General features: G+C 46.0%; 1 protein-coding gene across 16 annotated transcripts in view; it reads right to left on the bottom strand.

Moving 5' to 3' along the window:
• Positions 1–26,491, bottom strand: part of TRRAP (transformation/transcription domain associated protein) — a 120,210-nt gene that overhangs the window by 15,312 nt on the left and 78,407 nt on the right. For 10 of the 16 annotated variants that reach the window (XR_014235851.1, XM_082360873.1, XM_082360866.1 and 7 more), the window contains 12 exons: positions 25,617–25,808; positions 20,040–20,268; positions 19,166–19,431; positions 18,492–18,592; positions 17,059–17,260; positions 15,657–15,821; positions 14,146–14,236; positions 12,318–12,517; positions 11,272–11,533; positions 8,490–8,715; positions 7,429–7,646; positions 5,935–6,119 (listed from right to left, as the gene is read on the bottom strand). Coding sequence is in view for 15 of the 16 variants with exons in the window: in XM_082360873.1 (XP_082216999.1) it covers positions 5,935–6,119; positions 7,429–7,646; positions 8,490–8,715; positions 11,272–11,533; positions 12,318–12,517; positions 14,146–14,236; positions 15,657–15,821; positions 17,059–17,260; positions 18,492–18,592; positions 19,166–19,431; positions 20,040–20,268; positions 25,617–25,808 (2,337 nt within the window). In the remaining variant the exon portion in view is untranslated. The remainder of the gene's footprint in view (positions 1–5,934; positions 6,120–7,428; positions 7,647–8,489; positions 8,716–11,271; positions 11,534–12,317; positions 12,518–14,145; positions 14,237–15,656; positions 15,822–17,058; positions 17,261–18,491; positions 18,593–19,165; positions 19,432–20,039; positions 20,269–25,616; positions 25,809–26,491) is intronic. The other 6 variants (XM_082360868.1, XM_082360863.1, XM_082360876.1 and 3 more) reach the window with 3 other exon arrangements.

Below are 26,491 nucleotides of genomic sequence, written 5' to 3' on the forward strand. Positions count from 1 at the left end.
GGAAATAAAAAAATACCTACAGACAAATGACAATGAAAACACGATGATCCAAAACCTATGGGATGCAGCAAAAGCAGCTCTAAGAGGGAAGTTTATAGCTATACAAGCCTACCTCAAGAAACAAGAAAAATCTCAAATAAACAATCTAACCTTACACCTGAAGGAACTAGAGAAAGAAGAACAAACAAAACCCAAAGTTAGCAGAAGGAAAGAAATCATAAAGATCAGAGCAGAAATAAATGAAATAGAAACAAAGAAAACAATAGCAAAGATCAATAAAACTAAAAGCTGGTTCTTTGAGAAGATAAACAAAATTGATAAACCATTAGCCAGACTCATCAAGAAAAAGAGGGAGAGGACTCAAATCAATAAAATTAGAAATGAAAAAGGAGAAGTTACAACAGACGCCGCAGAAATACAAAGCATCCTAAGAGACTACTACAAGCAACTCTATGCCAATAAAATGGACAACCTGGAAGAAATGGACAACTTCTTAGAAAGGTATAACCTTCCAAGACTGAACCAGGAAGAAATAGAAAATAGGAACAGACCAATCACAAGTAGTGAAATTGAAACTGTGATTAAAAATCTTCCAACAAACAAAAGTCCAGGACCAGATGGCTTCACAGGTGAATTCTATCAAACATTTAGAGAAGAGCTAACACCCATCCTTCTCAAACTCTTCCAAAAAATTGCAGAGGAAGGAACTCTCCCAAACTCATTCTATGAGGCCACCATCACCCTCATACCAAAACCAGACAAAGATACTACAAAAAAAGAAAATTGCAGACCAATATCACTGATGAGCATAGATGCAAAAATCCTCAACAAAATACTAGCAAACAGAATCCAACAACACAATAAAAGGATCATACACCAAGATCAAGTGGGATTTATCCCAGGGATGCAAGGATTCTTCAATATACGCAAATCAATCAATGTGATACACCACATTAACAAATTGAAGAATAAAAACCACATGATCATCTCAATACATGCAGAAAAAGCTTTTGACAAAATTCAACACCCATTTATGATAAAAACTCTCTAGAAAGTGGGCATAGAGGGAACCTACCTCAACATAATAAAGGCCATATATGAGAAACCCAGAGCAAACATCATTCTCAATGGTGTAAAACTGAAAGCATTTCCTCTAAGATCAGGAACAAGACAAGGATGTCCACTCTCACCACTATTATTCAACATAGTTTTGGAAGTCCTAGCCATGGCAATCAGAGAAGAAAAAGAAATAAAAGGAATACAAATTGGAAAAGTAGAAGTAAAACTGTCACCGTTTGCCTATGACATGATACTATACATAGAGAATCCTAAAGATGCCACCGGAAAACTACTAGAGCTAATCAATGAATTTGGTAAAGTTGCAGGATACAAAATTAATGCACAGAAATCTCTTGCATTCCTATACACTAATGATGAAAAATCTGAAAGAGAAATTAAGGAAACACTCCCATTTACCATTGCTAAAATACCCAGGAATAAACCTACCTAGGGAGACAAAAGACCTGAATGCAGAAAACTATAAGACACTGATGAAAGAAATTAAAGATGATACCAACAGATGGAGAGATATACAATGTTCTTGGATTGGAAGAATCAATATTGTGAAAATGACTGTACTACCCAAAGCAACCTACAGATTCAATGCAATCCCTATCAAATTACCAATGGCATTTTTTACGGAACTAGAACAAAAAAATCTTAAAATTTGTATGGAGACACAAAAGACCCCGAATAGCCACAACAGTCTTGAGGGAATAAAAGCGGAGCTGGAGGAATCAGACTCCCTGACTTCAGAGTATACTACAAAGCTACAGTAATGAAGACAATATGGTACTGGCACAAAAACAGAAACATAGATCAATGGAACAAGATAGAAAGCCCAGAGATAAACCCACGCACCTATGGTCAACTAATCTATGACAAAGGAGGTAAGGATATACAATGGAGAAAAGACAGTCTCTTCAATAAGTCGTGCTGGGAAAACTGGACAGCTACATGTAAAAGAATGAGATTAGAACACTCCCTAACACCATACACAAAAATAAACTCAGAATGGATTACAGACCTAAATGTAAGGCCGGACACTATAAAACTCTTTGAGGAAAACATAGGGAGAAGATTCTTTGACATAAGTCACAGCAAGATCTTTTTTGATCCACCTCCTAGAGTAATGGAAATAAAAACAAAAATAAACAAATGGGACCTAATGAAACTTCAAAGCTTTTGCACAGCAAAGGAAACCACAAACAAGACGAAAAGACAACCCTCAGAATGGGAGAAAATATTTGCAAACGAATCAATGGACAAAGGATTAATCTCCAAAATATATAAACAGCTCATGCAACTCAATATTAAAAAAAACAAACAACCCAATCCAAAAATGGGCAGAAGACCTAAATAGACATTTCTCCAAAGAAGACATACAGATGGCCAAGAAGCACATGAAAAGCTGCTCAACATCACTAATTATTAGAGAAATGCAAATCAAAACTACAATAAGTTATCACCTCACACCAGTTAGAATGGGCATCATCAGAAAATCTACAAACAACAAATGCTGGAGAGGGTGTGGAGAAAAGGGAACCCTCTTGCACTGTTGGTGGGAATGTAAATTGATATAGCCACTATAGAGAAAAGTATGGAGGTTCCTTAAAAAACTAAAAATAGAATTACCATATGACCCAGCAATCCCACTACTGGGCATATACCCAGAGAAAACCATAATTCAAAAAGACACATGCACCCCAATGTTCACTGCAGCACTATTTACAATAGCCAGGTCATGGAAGCAACCTAAATGCCCATCGACAGACGAATGGATAAAGAAGATGTGGTACATACATACAATGGAATATTACTCAGCCATAAAAAGGAACAAAATTGGGTCATTTGCAGAGACGTGGATGAATCTAGAGACTGTCATACAGAGTGAAGTAAGTCAGAAAGAGAAAAACAAATATCGTATATTAATGCATATATGTGGAACCTAGAAAAATGGTACAGATGAACCAGTTTGCAGGGCAGAAACTGAGACACAGATGTAGAGAACAAACGTATGGACACCAAGGGCGGAAAATGGCGGGGGTGGGGGTGGGGGTGTGATGAATTGGGAGATTGGGATTGACATGTACACACTAATATGTATAAAATGGATAACTAATAAGAACCTGCTGTATAAAAAAATAAATAAAATTCAAAAATTCAAAAAAAGAAAAACGAAAATCTCTGTAAATCACTGGCTGGCTGCTGGGCTAAGTGAGGAGACACCTCAGTGGCTGCACTTGTGTGAGGAGTGGTCAGGTCCTCCAGGGAGAGTTGATGAGTTTGGTTTTGGATATTCCTCAATGGCATCCTGGAGAGAATTAGCCCAGGAAAGTCACTAAAACAAACAAACAGCAACAACAACGAACCTTGGGGGGAAGGATGTGATTTCTAGAGTTGCCACATTATATTATCCAAAACATCCAGTTTTCAACAGAAAATTATGAGGCATGAAAAGAAGCAGGACAACATGGCCAATACACAGCCAAGAAGGTGAAGTCACCTGTATCAAGTCACTTACACCCAGAACATATGAAGAATTCTTAGAATCAACAATAAAAAGACAAATCACTCAATTTAAAAACAAGCAGGGGCTTCCCTGGTGGCGCAGTGGTTGAGAATCTGCCTGCCAACGCAGGGGACACGGGTTCGAGCCCTGGTCTGGGAAGATCCCACATGCCGCGGAGCAACTAGGCCCGTGAGCCACAGCTACTGAGCCTGCGCGTCTGGAGCCTGTGCTCCGCAACAAGAGAGGCCGCGATAATGAGAGGCCCGCGCACCGCGATGAAGAGTGGCCCCCACTCGCCGCAACTAGAGAAAGCCCTCGCACAGAAACGAAGATCCAACACAGCCAAAAATAAATATAAATAAAAATTTAAAAAAAAATTATAAACAAAGGTTACTCTATGTTTAAAAAAAAAAAAAAAAAAAAAAAAGCAAAGGACCTGAACAGACTTTTCTCCAAAGAAAATATGCAAACAGCCAATTAGCAAATGAAAAAATACTCAGCATCACTGGTTATCAACCAAAATGAGCTAGCACTTCACACCCACTAGGATGGCTATAATCAAAAAGACAGACAATACTAAGCACTGGCAAGAATGTGGAGAAATTAGAACCCTCATATATTGCAGTCACTTTGGAAAACAGTTTGGCAGTTCATCAGAATGTTGAACATAAGAGTTACCATATAACCCAGCAATTCTACTCCTAGGTATATATCCAAGAGAAATGAAAATACAGGCCCACACACAAACATGTACACAAATGTTCACAGCAGCATTAATCATAACAGTATAAACAAGCTAAAGTCTATCAACTCATGAACAGATAAATTAAATGTGTTATATTTATACAAGGGAATAATCAGCAATAAAAAGAAACAAACTACTGACACATGCTACAAAACAGATAACCTTGAGAACATGCTCAATGAAAGAAGCCAGACACTGAAGACCACATGTTGTATGATTCCAATCACATGATGCATCCAGAATAAGCAAATTCACAGAGACAGAAAGATCTGTGGTCACCAGGGGTGGGGACAGAGAAGAATAGGGAATGACTAGTAACAGGTATGAAGTTTTTTTCGGGTGATGAAATGTTTTAAAGATAGAAAGCGGTGATGACTAACTCTGTGAATACTGAAAACATTAAATCGTACACCTTAAAGGGGAAATTTTATGACATGGGAATAATATCCCAATTATAATACCCAAAGGTGTTATTGAAAAACTGCAAAGGATGAAGCAGCAGAGTTAATAACAAAACAAACTAGGGGACGAAGACTAAGAAGAGGGAACCAAGCTGGGATTATTTGTTTTGTCAGCATCTCCAGCTGGCCCAGCAGGACCCTAGCACTGTTTCTACGCTGGACCAGTCATCAGCTCCATCTTTACAAAGCGACAGGGCATTCTGACGTAGCCATGTATTTGCAGATAGGAGTTGCTGGCTTCCACACTGTCAAAGGTACATGCAGCCTGAAGAATCCAATCCATTCATCTCCCACAAACACCCCAAAACTGCCCACGCTCCACAGAGGCCAACTAGAACAGAGGAACCCCACCTGCTTTACCGGCAAGAAGGTGGAGGCTTACACCAGACCCTGCGCCCTGAGCACTGCCGTGGTGGATGAAACGAGCACCTGTGGGCTCCGTCCTCCTAAACCAGGTCCTCTGGGACCCAGATTAATGTAGACCAGTCCCCGGGAGAACGGAGGCAAGTCACAGCTTCCAGCTCTGGGGTGTCTCTCCTAGAAACCGTGAGGCCCTCTTGGGAAACACAGGAAAGACGCCAGAGGCATCCGGAGAACGGCCCAAAGTGCTGCCTTTTGGTGACGCAGACAATTCTGGATAAAACCTTCTCATCCAGGGGCCACCCCTGCCCTGCTATCAACCAAGGGCAGGAACCTGCAGGTGGAGAGGGACCTTCGTCCACCTGACGGGTGCAGCCAAGAGCCGTCCAGGACTCGGCGGGGGACACTGTGCTGCCACCCTAGGCCACAAAAACAGCCGGCCCGACGTGTTTCAGGATTCCCCACTTTCTGTATTTTAGAATGTACACGTGGTACAAAGACTGTGTGGCACCTTAAGGCCCCGCAGCAAACCAAACGTGAACACTACGTGGGGAGACAGCCTCCCATCACCGAGACCTGGTTTGCTGGCCAAATGAACCTGCCATGAAGTTACTTTTAAACTCTGCTCTCTGGGCCTCCCTGCAAGTGCAGGTGAAGGACCACGAGGCTCTGCAAGGCTGAGACGTACCTCTCTGCCCTGTTACGACACATGGCCTGCAGCAAATGCCCCTTCACCAAGGCCCACGGCCACCTCACCCGTCCGGCCGGACCCCTGCCCGGCCCCGGCGCCCCCGCACCTGGTGGCTGGCCTGCGTCCCGCGCGCCTGCACGGTGGCCAGGCGGTCATAGTAGCGGGAGATGGGGTTGTCGTGCTCGATGCCCTTCTTGGCACAGCGCTGCTTGTAGATCTCCACCAGGGAGAGTGAGGACGGGTTGTCCTCCACCAGGCGCATCTGCGGGGACACGGCCACCACGCGCGGGACTGAGGAGAGAGGGGAGAGACGGGCAGATGAGAGCAGGGCCCACAGGCCAGCGCTGGGGCAGAGGTGCGGGCGAAGCCGGGAGAGCCCGGTCACACGGCGCGGTGGCCTCAGCCCACGGCCTGAGGCTCCGTCTAGTGGGGCCGGAGCCCGAGCCGCCCGTGGCCTGCGTTTAAGGCACAGGCGACCAGGAAGGCCTCACCAGGCAACCTCACGAGAAGAGCAAGGAGGCCGTGCCGCCAAGTGCTCTGGAGCCGAGCGGCGCAGCTCTGAGCCAAGTCTGCTGGCCTGCGGGGCGGCGGCGGGCACACGACGCCTCTGACTTCTAATCGAGAGTTGATTCGGTCTAACGCCAGTTAAAGCATGGCTACTGGCCCGTTGCCATGGCTTCAACCCATGAAGAAATTCCTACAGGACTCCAGGGGACGTACATGGACCACCATCTGGAGCTAACCAGGAGCTTGTTTCTTTGGAAGCAGCAAAGAACAACCAATTAGTACAGCTGGGACCAACACGGTAGATCACGTTACATACATGTGAAAATGCACACAGCTTTCTATAGACCTGTTTTTTTTTTTTAATATACATCTTATTTTGGGGATGTTGAACTTAAGGGCAAGAGATCTTAGGTCAGAATAGGCTGGATCACAACTTGGCTAGCAGAAGAAAGTTCCATACAGGACCAGATAATATGCGTTGCAATGGGCTCCTAAACTGGGGGTTAATGCTGAAGTGTTAACAATAGTTCCCTCCTCTGGGTGGGATTACAGGCAGCTCCCCCACACCCCTTACTACAGGCTCACGATTCACCCACGACAACTCGGTTTCGGGAAGACCTCACTCGAGGTTGCTGGCTGCTGCCTGCCTGAGATTTCTGTGGCCGGCCCGGGGCCCCTTGACTCCCAGGCAGCACCTCAGGCGGTGCCCACACACTGCAGGCTGCGTCCCGGAGCGGATCTGAGACTGCACTTAAAACCTGCCACGTGCCGTGAGCACACGCCCAACAAGCCCTCTGCTCAGCCAGGCGCCGCCAGAGCCTGGGAAGGTTCCTGGGGAAGCGAAGAGGGCCGTGTGCACGGGCCCGGGGCCTCCTTCTCCAGACGAGTCCTCGTTAGGGCGCCCGTCCTGCGGGGAGGAGCCTCAGGCCCCGGGGTGGAGGCGTCCCCTCCCTCCAGGAGCCGGGCCCGTGCGGGCACCAGCGCTCAGCCTACGGCCTGCCCCCCGCCTGGCAGGGCTCAGAGACACGCAGCTGCTGACACAGACGGCACAGGGGGCCGGGCGTCGCTGTGGAGCCCCGGGCAGCGCCGGTACCTGTGAAAAATAAGTGCCTCTTGGTGGTTTCCTTCCTCTTTTCCAAGCAGGGGTTGAGCAGGCGGAGCAGCTGCAGCACGCGCTCCTCCCGCCGCGACTCCGTCAGGCAGGCGTCGTTCATGACCAGGTACGGGTAGATCTTCCCGTTGTGCCCGCGGATGTACAGCCTCCTGGCGGCCGTGTTGTGCTTCTGCACGATCTCCACCCGGGGCATAAACCTGCCGGGAGCAGCGGACAATCAGACGCCAACGCCCCGAGCCCCAGCTTCCAACCCTTTCCTTTGAGAAGATGAGCTCTACAGAAGCGGCTGTCAGAACCATCCTGCAAAACAGACTGTACGACAGCGGTGGTTTGTCACTTACACCCCACCTCACTGCGACAAGGTACAGGGCGTGCCACAGTATCGGAGGGAAAACGAGAGGAGGAAGAGAAGGCGGAGCTGGAAGTTTCAAACAGGCACGCCAAGGGTCCAGCCTCAGCAGCCAGAGACGGGCGCTAACCGGCCCAGAGGGGTCCAGCAGCCACGAGGGCGTGGGCCCCACTGGCTGGCGCTGGGGCAGAGGAACAGGTGCCCGAGGAGCGAGCGTGGGCCGTGGGCCCGAGCACGCTGACGGCAGGAGGGGGAGGGGGCGGCCAGGACGGGTCAGGTTTGGAGGAAACACCTGACCATTAAGGGTCGCCCCTTCACAGCTCACTTTACATTTTAAATGAGATGCAACTTGCTTCGCCCTGGTAAATTTGACCATTGTCTGATTCTTTTGAATCCTGTGCTTTAAGAGTTTACAGAAGACTGCGAAACTATACTATGTCAAGTTCCATGGGGATTCAGAAAGGGTTCTTTTGAGAGCAAACACAAGCTTGACTCAAACAAGACACTGAAGCCAGCGGTTAGACCAGACCCTTTAAAGGTACTCATATCCTAGAGCAACACTGTGTCCTCTCCCGTTTCGGGGGAAGGAGTGCAGAGGGGAGGGAATTACAGTGTGCCCCGCTGGCCAGGTCTGCCTGGGGGTCTGCTGGGGAAGGTTTTGGTGATCCCGGGCCAGGTCAGGCTCACTCACCGAGCGATCTTGATGTAGTAATGTGTCGGCTTTGGCATCAGAAATTCCCCAGGAATTTCTACCTCAGCTGTCTGCGCTGAGAAATTGCTCAAAAACCGGCACTTTTCTTCTATGAGGAAGAATTTTGGAAGTTGCTTGGTTTTAGCCTCCAGAATTTTGATCCACTTTTTCAGTTTAGAAATAAGATTATGAAGCTTCATGGAACCTGGAACACTGAAGTCAAAATCTGCAAAATAAAATATGATTAGAAACATTTTTAGTCTCTGGGCTATTTCTAATTCACTACAAAAACCGCAGCTCAAGCACCTCCCAGGTAGGAAACAGACACACCTCGCATCTAGTCTGCAGCAAAGCACTGTGAGTCACAGGACGGATATAAACAGCACGCAGCCACGAGGATTAAGTTAAACAAGGTAGCACGCGTTAAGGCCCTCAGCACAGCACGCGGCTACTCCAGCAGTTCTAATCATCACGCCCACGCGTGACCTCAACTGTGTACAGAGTCATCAGTTTTATGAAAGTCAATGTACTTTTTTTTAAAAAAAATTACATTTATTTATTTATTTTTGGCTGCGTTGGGTCTTCGTTGCTGCACACAGGCTTTCTCTAGTTGCGGCGAGCAGGGGCTACTCTTCGTCGCGGTGCGTGGGTTTCTCACTGCGGTGGCTTCTCCTTGTGGAGCATGGGCTCCGGACGCGCGGGCTTCAGTAGTTGTGGCACACAGGCTCAGTACTTGTGGCGCACGGGCTTAGCTGCTCCACGGCATGTGGGATCTTCCCGGACCAGGGCTCGAACCCGTGTCCCCTGCATTGGCAGGCGGATTCTTAACCACTGTGCCACCAGGGAAGCCCCTGAAAGTCAATGTACTTTTATTGTGTGGGGTTTTTTTCACAGCATTTCTCTGGTTTCCCTTTAGCTCTAGCATGACTTCACACGAGCAGGTGGCTGGAGAGGTCCCCATGCACCAACACGAGGAGGCAGGTTTCCACCCAAGGCTCCCCCGCAGAGCTACGGCAGAGGCCACCTAGCCAGGACGCAGGCAGCTGCACACAGGGGCTGCTCCTTCTCAGCTCTGGATCAGGAAGGTGTTACCAAGCTCAGGCCTGACATTCATGTAATGGATTTTTGTTTGTTACTTTTCGTTAACTTCTATTTTGAAATAAATATAGATTCACAGGAGTACAAAGAAATGTACAGGGAGGGCCACACACCCCTTTCCAAAACCAAGGCATTGGCATAACCCCCAGGGCTGATTCAGATACGTGTCCTGTGCGTGTGCGCGCGTGCACGTGTATCTCTGTGAGATGCCATGTAGGGAGCGCCAAACCAGCACCGTGACCAAGATACTCGCCGTCCATCACCACAGACGCCCCGATGCCTCTCAGAGCCACAGCCACCTCCTCCCCGCATCCCTGACGCCTGGCTACCACTACTCTGGTCTCCAGCTTCATTATTATGGTATTTCACAAGTGTTTCATAATTAAGCAGCGTGCAGCAGGAATCCTCTTGAGACTGGCTTTTTGCAGTCAGCGTAATTTCTTTGAGGTTCATCTCAGTTGCTGTTAACTCCTCTTTATTTGCTTTATATGAGTATGGAAATACCACACGTTGTGTATCCATTCTCCTTAAAGGGGCATTTGGGTGGACTTCAGTTTGGAGCTATTACAAATAAAGTGGCTATCAACACTCGGGTATAAGTTTTTGCTTGTAAATAAGTCTCCTCTGGGATAAATTTAATGTACTGTTTTGAACCTCCTTCTACCTCCTTACAGACTTGGAGCTAGCAGCCAATGCATGCAATGTTGCTGGAGATGGAGGAACAACTCTCCTCCACTCTCTAGACCAGAACCCAGCGCTAAACCCAGAGACGGTCCTCCCTGGGGGCACGTGACGAGAGGCGCTGGACAGCTCTTGATTTAAGTATCTGAAACTCGCTACACGTTGTGGTGGGTCAGACCCTCATAGCTGTCCTTCTTTCAAGTTTCAGTGTCTGTCATTTTTTTCACATCAGAATCCGGATGACTTGTTCCACTTCTAATTCTCTATTTCAGACCACATTTGATTTAATGATCTGGACATTTTAAGATAAAGATACACTAAATATCACTTCTTTGAAGTAACACATGATGGCTTCCATCAAACTTTCATCTCAGACTCTTCCTTTTTCAGAGGATGACAGACCACACAAGCACGAGCTCCAGAGGATGCAGCCGTGCCTGTGCGTACACTGGGGGGATGAGGGTCCCTACGACAGATGAGGATTTGGGCTGAGGGAGACCGGACCGCTCACCTCAGATCATGCAGAAAGAGGTGGGGCTCCTGTGGGTCTAGGGAAATGCGTGAACCTGAACTGGGGACAGGATTAGAAACACAACCTCCTTTTCATCTTGCCACCAGAATCCACTACAGGCCTGAACCTTACCTGTCACCTCGGGCCCTGCACCGTTGGGTCTTACTGCCTCACCTTACCCTGTTGCGTTTTCCCATGAAAACCAAGCAGAAGGAGGGACGGGGGAGCAGAAGCAGGTCTGTCCTAAAACCCTGTGTCTAACCTGACGGGGAGCCCGGTGCTCTGGCCCTGAAACCTCGACCTTTCACCGGAGGGAAGGACATGCAGCCCCAGGCGGGGAACGTCAGTTTCCTTGTGATCCAGTCTGTATTTTAAACACAGTCTAACCAGCTCGCCCGGTACTGTGCTCATGAAAACGAACGGATGTGGTTAACTTAGATGTTAAGACCGAGGAAAAACGCTGAGTGGGAGCTCCCTTGGATCAGGACTCACCGGTTGTGAACTGGCCCTTCAGCTTCTGGAAGACAGGGTCCTGCGCGGTGGCCTGTGCGCGCCGGGCCAGGGACTCGGAGGCCGCGCTGGAGAACATGGTCGAGACGTTGGACACGTTCTCCAGGCCCACCCCGAACGTGCTCACCAGCTTCTTGACGAAGTTGAGAGTATGGGGAGTAATCTTGGCATCCGACACTGCTCCGCTTTTCTCAAATGCGACAGAGTAGCACTTTGCCAGGCCCTGCTGGAGCTGCCTGAGAACCTGGGGGAAAGAGACCCGAGGCAGCTCGCACAACAGAGCTCTCCATTCAAGCAACCCACCCACCAACCAAAAAGCACCTGCCCCGCCCACCCGGCCCCACCACCGACACCTGGCGCACAGCAGGCGTCAGCACCAGACTGTGCGGAACCGGGGGGCCGCCCGGACACTCATGCCATGAGCTGTGTTCTTAACAATGAGAAGCAACTGTCCTGAACATTAAAAAAAAAAAGACCCAAGACCCCACTTTTTGCATCATACACATACCTTTCTGTTGAGCAACCAAGGAAAAAAACCTATTTTCAGATCACTTCAGTGTACTCTGCACACACACAAAATAACACAGTCCTAACGAGAGGCCTCGTGGCCAACCAGACAAATATCTGGGCAACAACGGCTGAGTATTCTATCACCGCCACTAAGGTTGTGGCCTGAGAACCAGCTCCCAGCTCCTGGAGACGAGTGGCCGGTGAGTGACCCCTGCCCACACCACCGCGGCTCCCTGGTCAGTGGTGGCATTTCAGTGATTAAGCTCATACACGTGAACAAAATAAGCATTTTAAGGCCAGAAATGGCTTTCTCAATCTCATCTTCTTTTGAAGTCTTCTACTTCCAATATTAAGGCAGCACTAGCGTGCAGACATTAAGTATCTGCTGTTCCACCGTTCAATCCAACAAACATACACACAACCAGGCAGGGAGTCTCAAGAGAACACGGCCATGAAAGCATTCCAAATGATCCATCCCCTCCGCAGGATGCCAGCACCCCCGAGACCACATCACATACCTCCTCGTGCCAGTTTTCCCGGAACCAGACCATCTGATCGACGATGCCTTCCAGGGAAGACAGCAGGGTCGGGTGCAGCTCCCGCTGCATGTGCATGATTCGGCTGCAGCGCCACATGGGGGCCGTGGCTCTTATGGGCCCTGGATCTGATGCAGAATGGGACTGGTTACCCACTGAACTTGGCTGCTGCTGTCCAGAATCTGAGAGCAACACACACAACGCCAATGTCAGCGCCAAACTGACCGATGGGAGAGTCGGTGCTCTAAGGACCCACCGGCCAAAGGAACGCTGGTTCCTGCCGGCGTGGGACACATCCCGGGGCGCTTCCCAGGGGCTGTGTGGGAGGCGCCCTGGCTCTAAGGAGAGGGCGCTGAGGAGGGCACGGCCCCTACAACTGGGCTTCCAGTGGTTCCAGAAGGCGTATGTGTTGAGAGAGAAAGCAGGTATGGCAGCACGTAACTGGTGGGTCTGGGTGAGGGTGTGCAGGCTTCACTGGACTTTCTAACTTCAGTGGAAGTTTGAACATTTTTTTAAATGTCTGGCAGAACATTTCAAAATTCACTCCTTGTATTACAGCTCAGAGAATCTAGAAGTAGTTAACAAGTCAGCCTACATGTTTTCATCTAGGTAAGCCAAACCACATGTATAAAATGACATCTTTGAAAAATACAGTCACTCGCTATATAAGAAATATGTTGTAGGGACTTTCCTGGTGGCGCAGTGGTTAAGAATCCACCTGCCAATGCAGAGGACACGCGTTTGAGCCCTGGTCCGGGAAGATCCCACATGCCGCGGGAAGATCCCACATGCCGCGGAGCCCGTGCGCCACAACTACTGAGCCTGTGCTCTAGAGACCGCGAGCCACAACTACTGAGCCTGTGTGCCACAACTACTGAAGCCTGCACGCCTAGAGCCCGTGCTCTGCAACAAGAGAAGCACCGCAATGAGAAGACTGCACACTGCAAAGAAGAGTAGCCCCCGCTCGCCGCAACTAGAGAAGGCCCGCGCGTAGCAATGAAGTCCCAATGCAGCCAAAAATAAATAAATAAATATATTTTTAAAAAAAGAAAAAAGAAATACGTTGTAGAACCCCCTTTGCTCATTTTTTTAGCTTCATCTCTCTTAGAATAAAAAAATCTTAACTTTCGAATGACCAAAACATGAATCTACCCAGGTACCCAGGAGGTTGGAGCTAACACGCTGTGCGGTCCTCACCCACCCCGCGCAGGACCAGGAGATGCTGCCACCGTCCAGTGGGTGGAGTCACCTTCCTAGAAAGACTCTGGCCCCGCAGCATAAATGTCTACATATTAAAAACGTGGTGAAGCAAGTAAACATGGTGTTTACAAAGCACCATGCTTAGTGGGTAACTGAAACCATTAAATTACTTCTTTACACACCAGAGCTATTCAATATAGATTAAAAACCTCTATTTTGAGTACGTTTTCACATTTGGTGAGATTGATTTCTATGCTGATTCCCCTGACAGCTGAAGATATTCCTTATAACACCGTAACTGACGTTTACACTGTTTACCAGGATGCATTTATAACTAATGGGGCAAGTTCAGCTTTATAATTATCTGTACCTAAAAATTTCATGTATTTTTTTTCTACTTAGGGATCGAATCACTCAGGTAGATGAATACCCTATTACACTGCGGCGAAGGAAAACCAGAAACTTCACTGGGAGATCAGGTTTTATCTTCCAGACCCAGTGTCCTCTCAGGGACTAAACACAAGACCGGCCCACATGCTGGAAAGGAGCTGCAAGCGAGCATGTGTCCGCGGCAGTGGGGGCCTGGCCGCTGCACCCCCCGGAGACGTACCGCTCTTGTAGCGCTCCCGCTGTTCTATCTTCAGGGTCAGGTACAGGGTCCGGATGGGAAAGTAGACGGCTTGGGGATACACTCGTCCAACCTGCTCCGAGACAGTTAATCATGAGTGGGACGCTGGCCTGCACTTGGCCACACCACCGACCTAATACACATGAGGTCGGATTAAACAGCAAGTCAAACATCTAGTTTAGCTTTAAAAGATCCAAGAAAGAGCAACATGGTGTATTTCATCAGTTCTGCCCCAAGACTACTGATGACAGAGGGAAACCACACTTTCATTTGATTCAGTTAATATGAGGATGACAAACACTCAAGTCCCTGGATCTCACTCGGGCCAATGACAGGAAAACACAAAATGACACCAGTCTTTATTCAGCGGGAACTGTGAGCTGATTCTAGCTAACTGACAACAAGGCTCACTAGCGAGTAACTTCACTCTGCAAAACTGCAGGAAGGAGGAGACTGAACTTTTTCTCTTTAAGGTAAGACATGCCGGTTTTACCAAATTGGGGTTACATGGCTCCTTCAAAAGGGCTGAGCAGATATCACCCAGCTCTGCCACAGGGTGGCTGGCTAACGTACATTAAGAGACATTCAATGAATGACGATACCAAATAAAGGGAACCTACACCTTGACAGATCAACTCCAAGCGAAATACCAGTCAGTACCCAGGAACACAGCTGCAAGCTCTCAAGGGAAAAATAAAACCACTTCTGGGTACCGTGTAGATGATGCACCACATGTGAAGAACAGACAGAACGATGAACAAGTAGCATGTCCCCAAATGCTTGGTTATGACGCTGTTCACATGTGAAAAATTATATATATGACTCTGTAATTTTATAAGCAGCAGCACAGTCAAAGGCACTCTATCCCAGACCGACTGTATCCAAATCTTTATTGTTCAGGCCCTTCCCCTCTCGGTCTTTTTGCAGGAGAGGGACAATCTGGAGCCACTCTCAAATAAGGGTCATGAAAGCCCTTCTACAGGACCCCGGGCCCCAGTCTGTCCGACTCCCCAAGCCCACCCAGTGCACACAACTTGCAGCCTCGGCAGCTGCGGCTGAACAACTAACTGTACAGAGGGCAATCAACACCACAACTGGGCTGAGTGTTCTTCCGAAGGGAAGCTCTGAAGAGCGACTGGCACACGATGGGATGTCAGCCGTGAAGTATCAACCAGACACACACTCACCGTGGGTAACTGTGAGTCCTCACTAGTGACCTTGCATTTTAAGAGAATGTTTATTTTACGTGTATCTTATGTGGCAACACGTTCAAGGAAAGAAATGACCATTTTAATACTGTAACTCTAGCAGATTATTCCATGCCAACCCTGATATACTCTTCAATCACTTTCAATTGTGCTTTATATCAAGTGATATCTAATTGTGTACATCTTCCCATCTCTCTTTGAGCATGAGCATTTCCTTCCTGGAAAAAAAAAGGATGTGAAATGAAGACAATTTTTTTGTGATCAAAGATGCCTTGCTATTCCCACCTGGCTAATCAGGTTCAAAAGCAGCTTTCCCTCTGAGCCAACCAGACAGGTGAGCAGCTGTGGGATCCAGGCCAGCCACTGGATGGGCGGCACACCGATGCAGTACTTGTCGACGGCATCTGCCAAAGTGTTTTTGTCATCGTCAAAACTCAAGAGCCACAGCACCTAAGACAGAAGGGAAAATTCTAGAGTTGAATGAAAATTCTAAGGCTCTGATCAAGTGACCTTTCCCCCCACATTAAAATACCATATAGAGTAACTTCACTGGCATTGCGGGAAAATATCTATAAAAGGCCCAACAATATTGCTAAACCTAAACGTAAATCTTATAAATAAAACTGAAAATTTACACATAGCTTTCATCCAGATTTAGCTTTAATGCCCACTAGTAACTGACCCAATCGGCTGGCTAGTGGTGGCCAGTGTGACCCCAAGGGGTTTCAGCCTGCTACTCCACACCTGCAATCTCCCCAGAACAAAATGGGCTTCTGCTAAAGATCTCAGGTGACAACCACCCTAGTATCAGGTAGGCCCCGTGCTGGCAGCCTGGTGTCCAGGGACGTCTGAAACAATTACATCTAAAAATAAGCAAAGCTGGAGTCAAGACAGTGAGGTGGTTTCTTGGTATGACTACAGTCAGTTTGTTTCTATAGTCGGCTTTAACTACTAGGTGCTGATGTTCAATCCAAATTTTGATGTTAAATCAAGGAATTCTAAAAACTCCTAACCTTTAATGGACAAAACAGAAAAGCAGAACTTATTCTTAAGTTTCTGCAAGAATGGAGTCTGGGTTGTATTGATGCGTTTCCCGGGAGGGCTGAGAAGGCTCAATACTGCGGAGGACACTTGGGCTCAAGCGGCCCCCCGTTGGGCCCAGGTCAATACCGGCCTTGTGCCCGGCACTGTACTGGGGGCCCCGCGGATGACAATGCAGGTGACTGCGACCTCACCCTGCAGTGTGTGCAGAAACCAGGGGATTCAACGTCACCTGTGACTAGAGCTGACCGGCTCCGTGACTGTGTGCACGGTCCCTGCAGGTGAGAGATCAGAATCTAACAGGTGTCTAGCAGGTAAGCTCTCTGGGCAGACCCCTCAGCAGTCTGCAGGAATCTTTGTCCAATGTGAGGTCCCACAGCAAACACTGGACTTGAGTCCTAAGACCCAGACTCTAGGCTCAGTTTTGCTGCTTAGAAGTCCTTTGACTCCAGGTATGTCCAGGCCTCCATTTTTCAGCTTGAAGTAGAACTGTGGACTATACTTCAAAAGGTGAAGGGAAATGAGAGGTAAGGCATGAAGAAATGCCTCATGCCCAGCACAGATCAGTAAGTCGCTGAATTTTCATCTAAACTTAAAGGCTACTTACTGGGTGGTCTTTGGTCAAAGCTAATTCTTTCAGTCTCACCTTGGCTAAGTATTTTCTTGATTTGCTCTCATTCTGATGCCGGCACGCATGCAGGTAACAGGTAATGGCAGACACTCCAAGATGCAGCTGCCGCTCCTTCACAAAGATGTTTTCCAGGTAATCGCCCCACATGGCCCAAGCTTTCACCAGCACATCGTGCATCTGCACAGCTGCAGAAAAGGCTTTGTTTGCTTCCTCAGACCTGTGAAGACACAAAATCAAAACAAATTTTTTTAGGTGAACATCATTTAATATAAAATCAACCATTTTAAAGTGAATAGTTCCATGGCATTTGGTACCTTTAAAATGTTGTGCAACTGCCACCTCTATGTAGGCCACAAACATTTTCATCACCCCAGAAAACCCTGACCCATGAAGCAGTCACTCTCCATTCCCCCAACCTCCAGCCCTGGTGACCACTGACCTGCTTTCTGTCTCTATGGATTTAACTACTCTGCACATTTCTTATTAATGGAATCATACATTGTAATTTTTTGTCTGGATTCTTTCAATCAGCATTGTGTTTTTGAGGTTCATCCACGCTATAGTACATGTTAACACTTCACTCCTCTTTAGGCTGAATACTATTCCAATGTCTGTATACACCACATCTTGTTTATCCATTCACTTGAGTTGTTTCGATATTCTGACCATAGTAAACAGTGCTGCTGTGAGCCTTCATGAACAACTACCCGCTTGAGTTCCTGTTTTCAACACTTTTGGGAAAATACCTAGGAGTGCAGTTGCTGGGCCATATGATAATTTTTTTGTTTAGTTTTTTGAGGACCTGCCATACTGTTTTCCAGTTGACTGACCCCCGCTCTAAAGCAAGAATCATCTCCATAAAAGCAATCAACTCTGGGGGCTTCCCTGGTGGCGCAGTGGTTAGGAACCCGCCTGCCAATGCAGGGGACACAGGTTTGAGCCCTGGTCCGGGGGGATCCCACATGTCTGTGCACCTAGAGCCTGTGCTGTGCAACAAGAGAGGCCACCACAATGAGAAGCCCATGCACCACAATGAAAAGTAGCCCCCGCTTGCCGCAAATAGAGAAAAACCCGCACACAGCAACAAAGACCCAACGCAGCCCAAAATAAATGAAATAAAATAAATTTATTAAAAAAAGAAAGGAATCAACTCTGCTCCAAAATGGCATGCTGAGAAACGGGGGCAATGAATCCATGTTATCAGCAGTTCTCTGTTCAAGCAATTCATGTTTAAAAAGTTTTTTAAGTACTACACTTGAGCTGGCCCGTCAATTTGCTGCAAGTTATTACCTTCCTAGAGGTGCAATATTTGAAATGTCCTCCCTGACAACTGTCACTAAGCCATGTCAGTTTCTAGCTTGATCTTCACGTGGGCTTCAAGTTATAAATAACTATTTAGATAATCTGATGAGTCTGTCTCTTATCCTCCACCTACGTAACATACATACTTGTTGATCTGCGCCAAGAACATTCCCTTCAGCGCATAAAATTCAGCCGTCATCTCTTTTGTGAAGTATTTTAAGTTTGTAGACTCAATAACTTCAAGGCCCTGTTTATTAAAAACAGAAAAAAAGTTCTTGAATTTTCTAGACAATAATATAAAAACCTCATTAAAATATTGATCTATACAGCAAGTCGAAAGGTCATTGACAAATATACTTTAAATTGACAACAGGCTTGCCCACCATGAATATTTGCTGACTAACAAGTAGTTTTTAAACTCAATCACTAAATGCAAATTCAGTTCTAGACACCTTAATGGTATTATTTTCTCCAAAGCTTCACCATAGCTAGTCAGTTTCATTGTTTTTTATTAATATTCCTCTGAACATAGCCCAAATCTACCATATACCCTCATAGTTCTGCAGTTTTTAATGTTCTTTCCTTAACTACGTTAACCAAGTAGAAGAGAGACCATCACATGTAATTCACTCAAATACTCAAGCGGCTGCCTGTCCCTTTCTTGTTTGGGCAGGACTGTTCCCCGAGACCAGAGCTGTGTTTGTAAAGTTCTAGCCTCTTTCCCTGTTGTCTGAACCAGGCGTTTCCACATGGACCCTTCATTCCTCCCCAGACCTCCTGGGCGCGGGCGGGCGGGCATGGGGTCCGGCTGGCACTCTACCTGCATACACTCGTTCTTCCCCATGACGCCTGCCAGTTGCAGGTAGCATTTGACTTGCTGCCGAATCTTCTGGAAGCAATCCACGATAGGGACGGTTGGAATAGTATGAATACGACTTAATATATCCAGAGCTACATTGACCAGTCCCTGTTTTCGGGCAATTTTTCCATACTGGATGATTGCTGAAGCCGATGCGTGAACCCCAAGCATAGCATTGTTTGAACTTGGGTCATGCTGAGAACTATTCTCATAGGCCGTTACAATAGCTAGAGAGCAAAGAAATGAGTTTTCAGTCCATGTCAAACATTTTTCAAAGTGTTCCACAATAAGGCTTAAATAAAAAATGAAAAACAAACACACATGGCTTATGCAATGGGAAGCTCTGTGATAAACCCTCATTACTTTTCCTTGTATTCTGTATCAAAAGGAAGATCTAAGAAGCTCTAAGTCTTGAGTTGGGTGTTACCGTCTTGGCTAACTAAACCACGAAGGTCGCTCTGAACAAACAGATGCCTGGCAGGTTGAGGGGAAGAGCAGAGGGGACCAGGGAAGGTGAAAGAGGCTACACGCTGCCACCTGAGCGCAGCTCTTCCTCAGGGGGCTTCAAAACAAAGCGGGCCACAACCCAGGCTGTGACCCCACTGGCCTGTGCCCCCGGTGCAACAGTGTCCAGCAGCACGTCTGTTCTAGCTGGAAAAAGGGAACAGGTAGGGGAAATTCTTCCCATCTTTCACAGCCTTCACCTTTACCCTGTCATAACAACCACCATCTACCATGCCAAAAAAAGAGAAAATCCGGTAAAAGAAAAAAAAAAACAAAAAACAAAACACAACCAAGACATGAAACCAGAACAGTGGGGTGTCTGGAAAATTACATGATGAATGCATGCCGGACCAGGTAGGTTTACCCTGGTAATGATGCTGCCGCCACATGAAGACGCTGCTCCAGTGGGACAAATCGTCAGACACGATGGGCAGCCGGTTCCTCCAGGTCTTCACCACTGTCTTCATGTCATGCAGGCTGTTGTTCCTTCCCAGGTTGGTGGGCTGTAAGCCTGCGTTAATTTGAGCGGCTTCCTGAAGTTCAATGATTTGCTGGGCTGCCTAAAAGGGACCAACATAAGAGATTCCACAGTGAGCATTAAGATTGAAAGAGGAGGGCTTCCCTGGTGGCACAGTGGTTGAGAATCTGCCTGCTAATGCAGGGGACACGGGTTCGAGCCCTGGTCTGGGAAGATCCCACATGCCGCGGAGCAGCTAGGCCCGTGAGCCACAACTACTGAGCCTGCGCGTCTGGAGCCTGTGCTCCGCAACGAGAGAGGTCGCGACAGTGAGAGGCCTGCGCACCGCGATGAAGAGTGGCCCCCGCTTGCCACAACTAGAGAAAGCCCTCGCGCAGAAACGAAGACCCAACACAGCCAAAAATAAATAAATAAATAAATAAATAAAAATCAGCATCTTTAAAAAAAAAAAAAAAAAAGATTGAAAGAGGATAACAAACCAGAGTCAATCAGGAATCCTCACTGTGAAGAGCTCACGATTCAATTACCAAAGGAAGCACTGTGCCTCAGGTGCCATGTTTAACTTACTCCATACCTCAAACGCTACTCTCGTGGTCCCTGTCCCCACCCCCCATTTTAACACCTCTGCTCTGCGGCTGCTGTGACACTGGGGCCTGGAGAACACCGACTCCCCCCGCCCCCCATAACTATCCTTTTTCTGTGCCCTTTGCCACCAGCTAAGTGTGGCTCTTTGTCTACCGACGCCTAAGACCAGAACAACCCGGTCCCCCTGCCCTCAAGCTGTACTTCCATGAACATCTGAACCCCGGAGCCACGTCAAGCATCTCAGAACACGGTTCTAACGATCTCTTTGGGCTGATACATGCATTTGCATCACATCCCTATACATCTGTCCAGGTCACTACCCTTTAAACCCCAGATGTGTTGCTGGCTCCAAATTTATGGTGCCCTCTCCTTACGGGGGGCCCGGGCCACAGTTCTGAGCCTATTCAAGCTCTACCTGTCAAGCTTCACCTTCTGCTCTCCCACAGGGATTCTTCCCTTCTCTAAATCCTTGTGTGTATTTTCTGTCCTACCACATGGCACTGAATCATAGACTCCCTCTTAAAATTTTGCTTCTTACGGATATGTCACCTCCCTCCAGCCTAATTCTCTTTTGAGGCAGAAAGTTTTAATTAAATTGTTTGAATCCCCAAACACAGCACCAAATTCAGTACTCAGTATCCTTCTGTTTCATCTTAATTTTAAAAATTTAAGAATTTATGCTTTCCATCTATACTTCATTACATTTAAGTTTAATTCATTACATTTGGGTTTCTGAAACCTTTATCTCATCCTTCCTCCCACCAAAAGCTTACTGATAATAGAACAATGGGATATTTGTTTTATAACAGCTTTACTGAGGTATAATTGAAACATCATCAAAATCACCTTTTAAAGTGTACAGTTCAGTAGTTTTTAGCACAGATCTTTCTCAACTTACGATGGGGTTATGTTCCAATAAACTCATCCTAAGTGGAAAATACCTGACGTTAAGAACGCATTTAACACACCTAACCTACCAGACATCCTAGCTTAGCCCAGCCAACCTGAATGCGCTTTAAAACACTCACACTATCTAACCCAAAGCCTATTTAATAATAAAGTGTTGATTTTCTCTTATAATTTACTAACAACTGTACTGAAAGTGAAAAATAGAATGGTTGTATGGGTTCAGAATAGCTGTAAGCATGCGCTTGTTCACCCTCGTGATCGCATGGCTGACCAGGAGCTGAAGCTTGGTACCACTCACTACCCAGCACCACGTGAGTATCATACCACATACGCTGGTCTGGTCAAAATTCAGTGTTCAAAGTATGGTTTCTACTGAATATAGATCGTATATATATTTTTTCACACCATCATAAAGTCAAAAAATTGTAAGTCAGCGACCATGTATATTTTTCCTAGAGCTATATGACCATCAACCCTATCTAGTTATAGAAAGAAGCCCACAGGTAGCCTCTCTCCACTCTTCCTCCCCTAGAAGGTGACAACCACTAATCTACTGTTTATCTCTATGGATTTGTCTATTCTAGACATTTCATATAAATGGAATCATACATGTGGCCTTCTGTGTCTTGCTTCTTCACTTAGCATACTTTCAAGGTTTACCCACGCTGTAACACATACTGGTACTTCATTCCTTTTTACTGCTGAGTAATACTCCATTGCATGAATATACCATTTTAATTTATTCATTCATCAGCTGATGGTCATTTGGAGTATTTCCACATTTTGACTATTATGACTATTAACACTGTAGACATTTGTGTGAGGGTTTTTGTGGACATAAGTTTTAATTTCTCTTAGAGTTACACCTAGGAGTGAAATTGTTGAGCCTATGGTAATTCCATGTTTAATATTTTGAGAAACTGTCAGACTGTTTCCAAAGAGCAAGCACTATTTTACAATCCTACAAGCAATATATGAGGATTCCATTTTTCTCCACATCCTCACCAATACTTGCTATTACCTTTTTCATTCTAGCTATGCTAATGCGTATAAAGTGGTATCTCATTGCGGTTATGATTTGCATTTCCCTAATGACCAATGATGTTGAGCATTTTTTTCTTGTGCTTATAGGTTAGATAAAACTTTTTCAAATATTCCTGAACTACTTCTATAAAGTCTGTAGTCTTTGCAGAATGTAACCACTAGAGTCTCTGCTCAGTTAGCTTACTGGTCAGCAAATGATTAGACAGAGATTTCCTTAAAGACCTGAAATGATAAGGCTCTGTGTGCCTTTTGCAGCATGCCCCTTATCCCTCAGCCAGGCAATTTTCAATTCTGCCTCAGCCTTTACTTCCCACTTATACAGAGCCCCAAGGTCAGCCAGAGGTGAAAGCTTAGGATCTTCTCAAGTCTCTCCTGAGCATGTGTGCACAGGATGTATGTGTATGTGGTCTTCTAGATTCCCAGGAATATGTTAAAGCTTTTCACAATATATATAGACATCTCATTCTCTAATCTTCCCTTTACTGGGACTGGTGTTGCTACATCAGGCAGCTGTGATATTAAACAATTGCCAGTGATTATTTTTGACAAATGCTCTCACATATGACTTTCTCTATTGAGCAAGCTCTGAGTCAGGTCAAATAGAGACAAACCCTGTGAATAGGGTTCTTCTAGGAGCTGTAGTGCTGGTTAAATAGTGCCAGCATTCTGGGGCTGGGTTTTTTTTGGGGGGTCTCTAAATCTGTACTGTCTTCCACTGGTGGCTGCTAGGCTGGTTTTCACAGCTACTATGGTTGGAAGCTGTTGGTTTTCAAGGCAGAGCTGGGAAGAGGGGTGATGGGAATAGGACAATTAAATGCCACAAAGCTTGCTATTCTTACTGAAATACAGCTGTTTTCCTTAAATGCTCCCTGGATTACTGCAAATCTTTAAATTTCAGAGTTGTGAAAGGTTGGTTTTAACAACGTCCCCCGTTGTGCCCGTTGCTGTTATGAAGTAAAACTTCAGAGGCCCTTACGCTGCTCTTCTGGACAACGTGACAGCAAAGTCACTCCCTCCGCAACAGCGCTCAGACTCTGTGTTTCTTCCTGACTCGTGGCTGATCCAGGAGCCCAGTACTGATGTTTTCAGTAGGCCAAAGGGGTAGACGCGCCACCTAAAATCCCTGTCACAACTCTCGGGTCCTGGAGTCAGTAAGACGGGAATGCTGCTGTGCAAAAGCACCAAAACTTTTCCCCTCAGTGATTCTTTTGAGGGGTTGAGGGGTGGTAGTTGAGGAGGAGGGGGAGAGACACAAGCTGTAGTTCGAAATACATTATTTTATAACTTATTAAAACATGATAAATATTTCTAAAAATTAGGCATTGTTTTAACATTTATAGGTTTCGAAAAAAGGTATAGTTAATTTTTTAAAAATAAACACTTCTCTAGCTCATCCTTTCCACCTCCTCAAACTCTGACCCTAAAATTAATAGTTACCGAATGATCAAACTGAAACATTGTTGAATCGTTTCCATAAAATCATTCTTATGTCTTCATTTTCTATAAGATTTCTCAGCTATGCTGGTTGATAGTGCTACTTGGGGGAGGAAATCATCTCTCTAAATGCAGTTAGCTTTGTAACCAAACTAATCAACAAATTACTGAGTATCAACTGTGACCACAGCAGTGGAAGAGAAACTGCCTTTAATTTCATTTCCAAAATTCCTGAATCAGAATTGTCTGAAATACTGCCTTTTATACTCTGTACTTTGAATATATAACCACACAATAATTTCTATTTATTCACAACTGTGTTATTCATAGCAATACTTAGCCATTCATTCATAATAATACTCAGTCATTCACAATATTTCTTGCATTGACACCTTTTTCCTATGTTCATGCAATAACTTTTTTCCTAACAGCTACGACATGCAACCCATCTTTTCACTTTTAGAGGATGTGGAAGAAAAAGTCCACTTTAAATAAAAGGCTTTAGAATATTTTAATAACCTAGATTAGAGATGTTATATACCTGCAAAATAACACTACCTTAGTGCACACCTTGCGAAAAAGCCAAAAATAATAGATACAAAAAGGAAAAATATCAAAACAAAGCGATTAATTGCTTCAATGAACTTCTGGTTCACTATGACAGTGACAAAATAATCTAAGTATATTAATAAATAACTATATCATTTAAAAAATCTATAAAAAACTACACTATAAAAATCAATATAGCAGTTTAAGTCTCAAAACTACTCTTTCAAGAGGAAAAAAGTATGACCATTCTGCCTATAGTTTTACTCACGCAATAACACTGGGAGCTGCTCCATGCCAGGAGCCAGATAAAAGAGGACAAGAGCTGACACAGTCCTTCGTGTGTGTGTGTGTGTGTGTGTGTGTGTGTGTGTGTGTGTATGTGCGTACACACGCACATGCACAGGGGCTGGGAGGATGGGGAAGCATGTTCCATGGAGAGGGGCGGCGTGCACAAGGGGCTGTGGGGAGAGACCCTTTAGATCTGAGCCACTGAATGGTGGCTGGTGTGGCTGAACAAATTGTCAGAAATAGTGAAGACGACACACAAAGGAAGAAGCCAAGGCGCAGCCTATTTAACTGCAGTCTTAGAGTCTCAGAGGAGGAGAGACCTTTTCAGACTGAACAGTGGCATCACACTGATGGTGGTACAGTGGGCATTAAAGAATATTCCTAAAGCAAAAATGAAAATCATCCAGATCACTCCCGTGGGACGGCTTCTGTCAGTTAAATCCCTTGGAAGCACCAAAAATGAGACGCAACATTTCAGTCCTCTCCGTTTTGCCTCTGGCCTTCCTTTCACCGAGGATGAGTTTAAATGGGAAAGGACAAGTGGAAGGAGTTTCCTCTCCCGTCCAGCTCAGCTTATGGACCTAAGCCTGGACGGGAGGAGCTCTGCCGGGAGGGACCCACCTGGAGAAGAGGTGTGTGCACGTGCGACACCACGTGGGGCAGCCGCCGCCACTCGCGGATGGCCAAGCTGCTGGCCATTTCCACCAGGCGCTCGATGAAGCTCAGCTGCTGCTCCTCAGGGTGGCAGATCGCCAGGTATCCACGGTACATGTTGACCTTCCACGCCATCTCCTTTGGACAACTTACTTCTACCTGGTTATGGAAGAACATCACATAGGAAACAATGGGTATACTTCCTCTCAGTGGAAAGAGTCAAAAAGTAAAGTCAATTTTTTGGTAGCCAGTTTGCAAAGCAATAAACAGAAATTAAGCTATAAATAGACACTCATTTTCCTTAGAGATGTCATCGTGCTTTAGATTTTTTCTGGACACTCTCCTTTGCCGAATACCAATGAGTGGCCAATCTCTCTATCTATGGAGGTGCCACAGGATCCTTGCTTTAAGGTCACTAGTAGTTCCAGAAAGGGGAAACTGATCAACACCATTATGACAGACCAGATGAACAACGTACAAAGTCAGCCAGTGAATTTTCAAAGGATTAAATATGTGCTCATCTCCTCTCTGATAAATATCAGTATAATTTTGAATTGTTTCCAATTCACAGTTATCCTGGGAAATTAATCTAACTTGTTCCACATTATATAAGGAAGCTGAAGGCAGCGATTCAGGTTTATAAGAACATGAGTGAACATTCATAAATTTTACTGTCATTTAAAGGCCGCACTTTATTATCTACTATAAAGTTTCCCCCAGATTTCTCGTATCTTGGTTATCAGTTCTGATGAAGTGGACAGAGCCCAGAGCCAGCACGTTTCCTCCCATTGGCCCTAAGCCCAGGGAGAGGCGCCAGGTGTGCCCGGGAAAGCCCCTGTGTT

This window comes from Balaenoptera borealis, assembly GCF_965194805.1.
Source record: "Balaenoptera borealis genome assembly, chromosome: 16".
In the NCBI taxonomy this organism is placed as follows: Eukaryota; Metazoa; Chordata; class Mammalia; order Artiodactyla; family Balaenopteridae; genus Balaenoptera; species Balaenoptera borealis.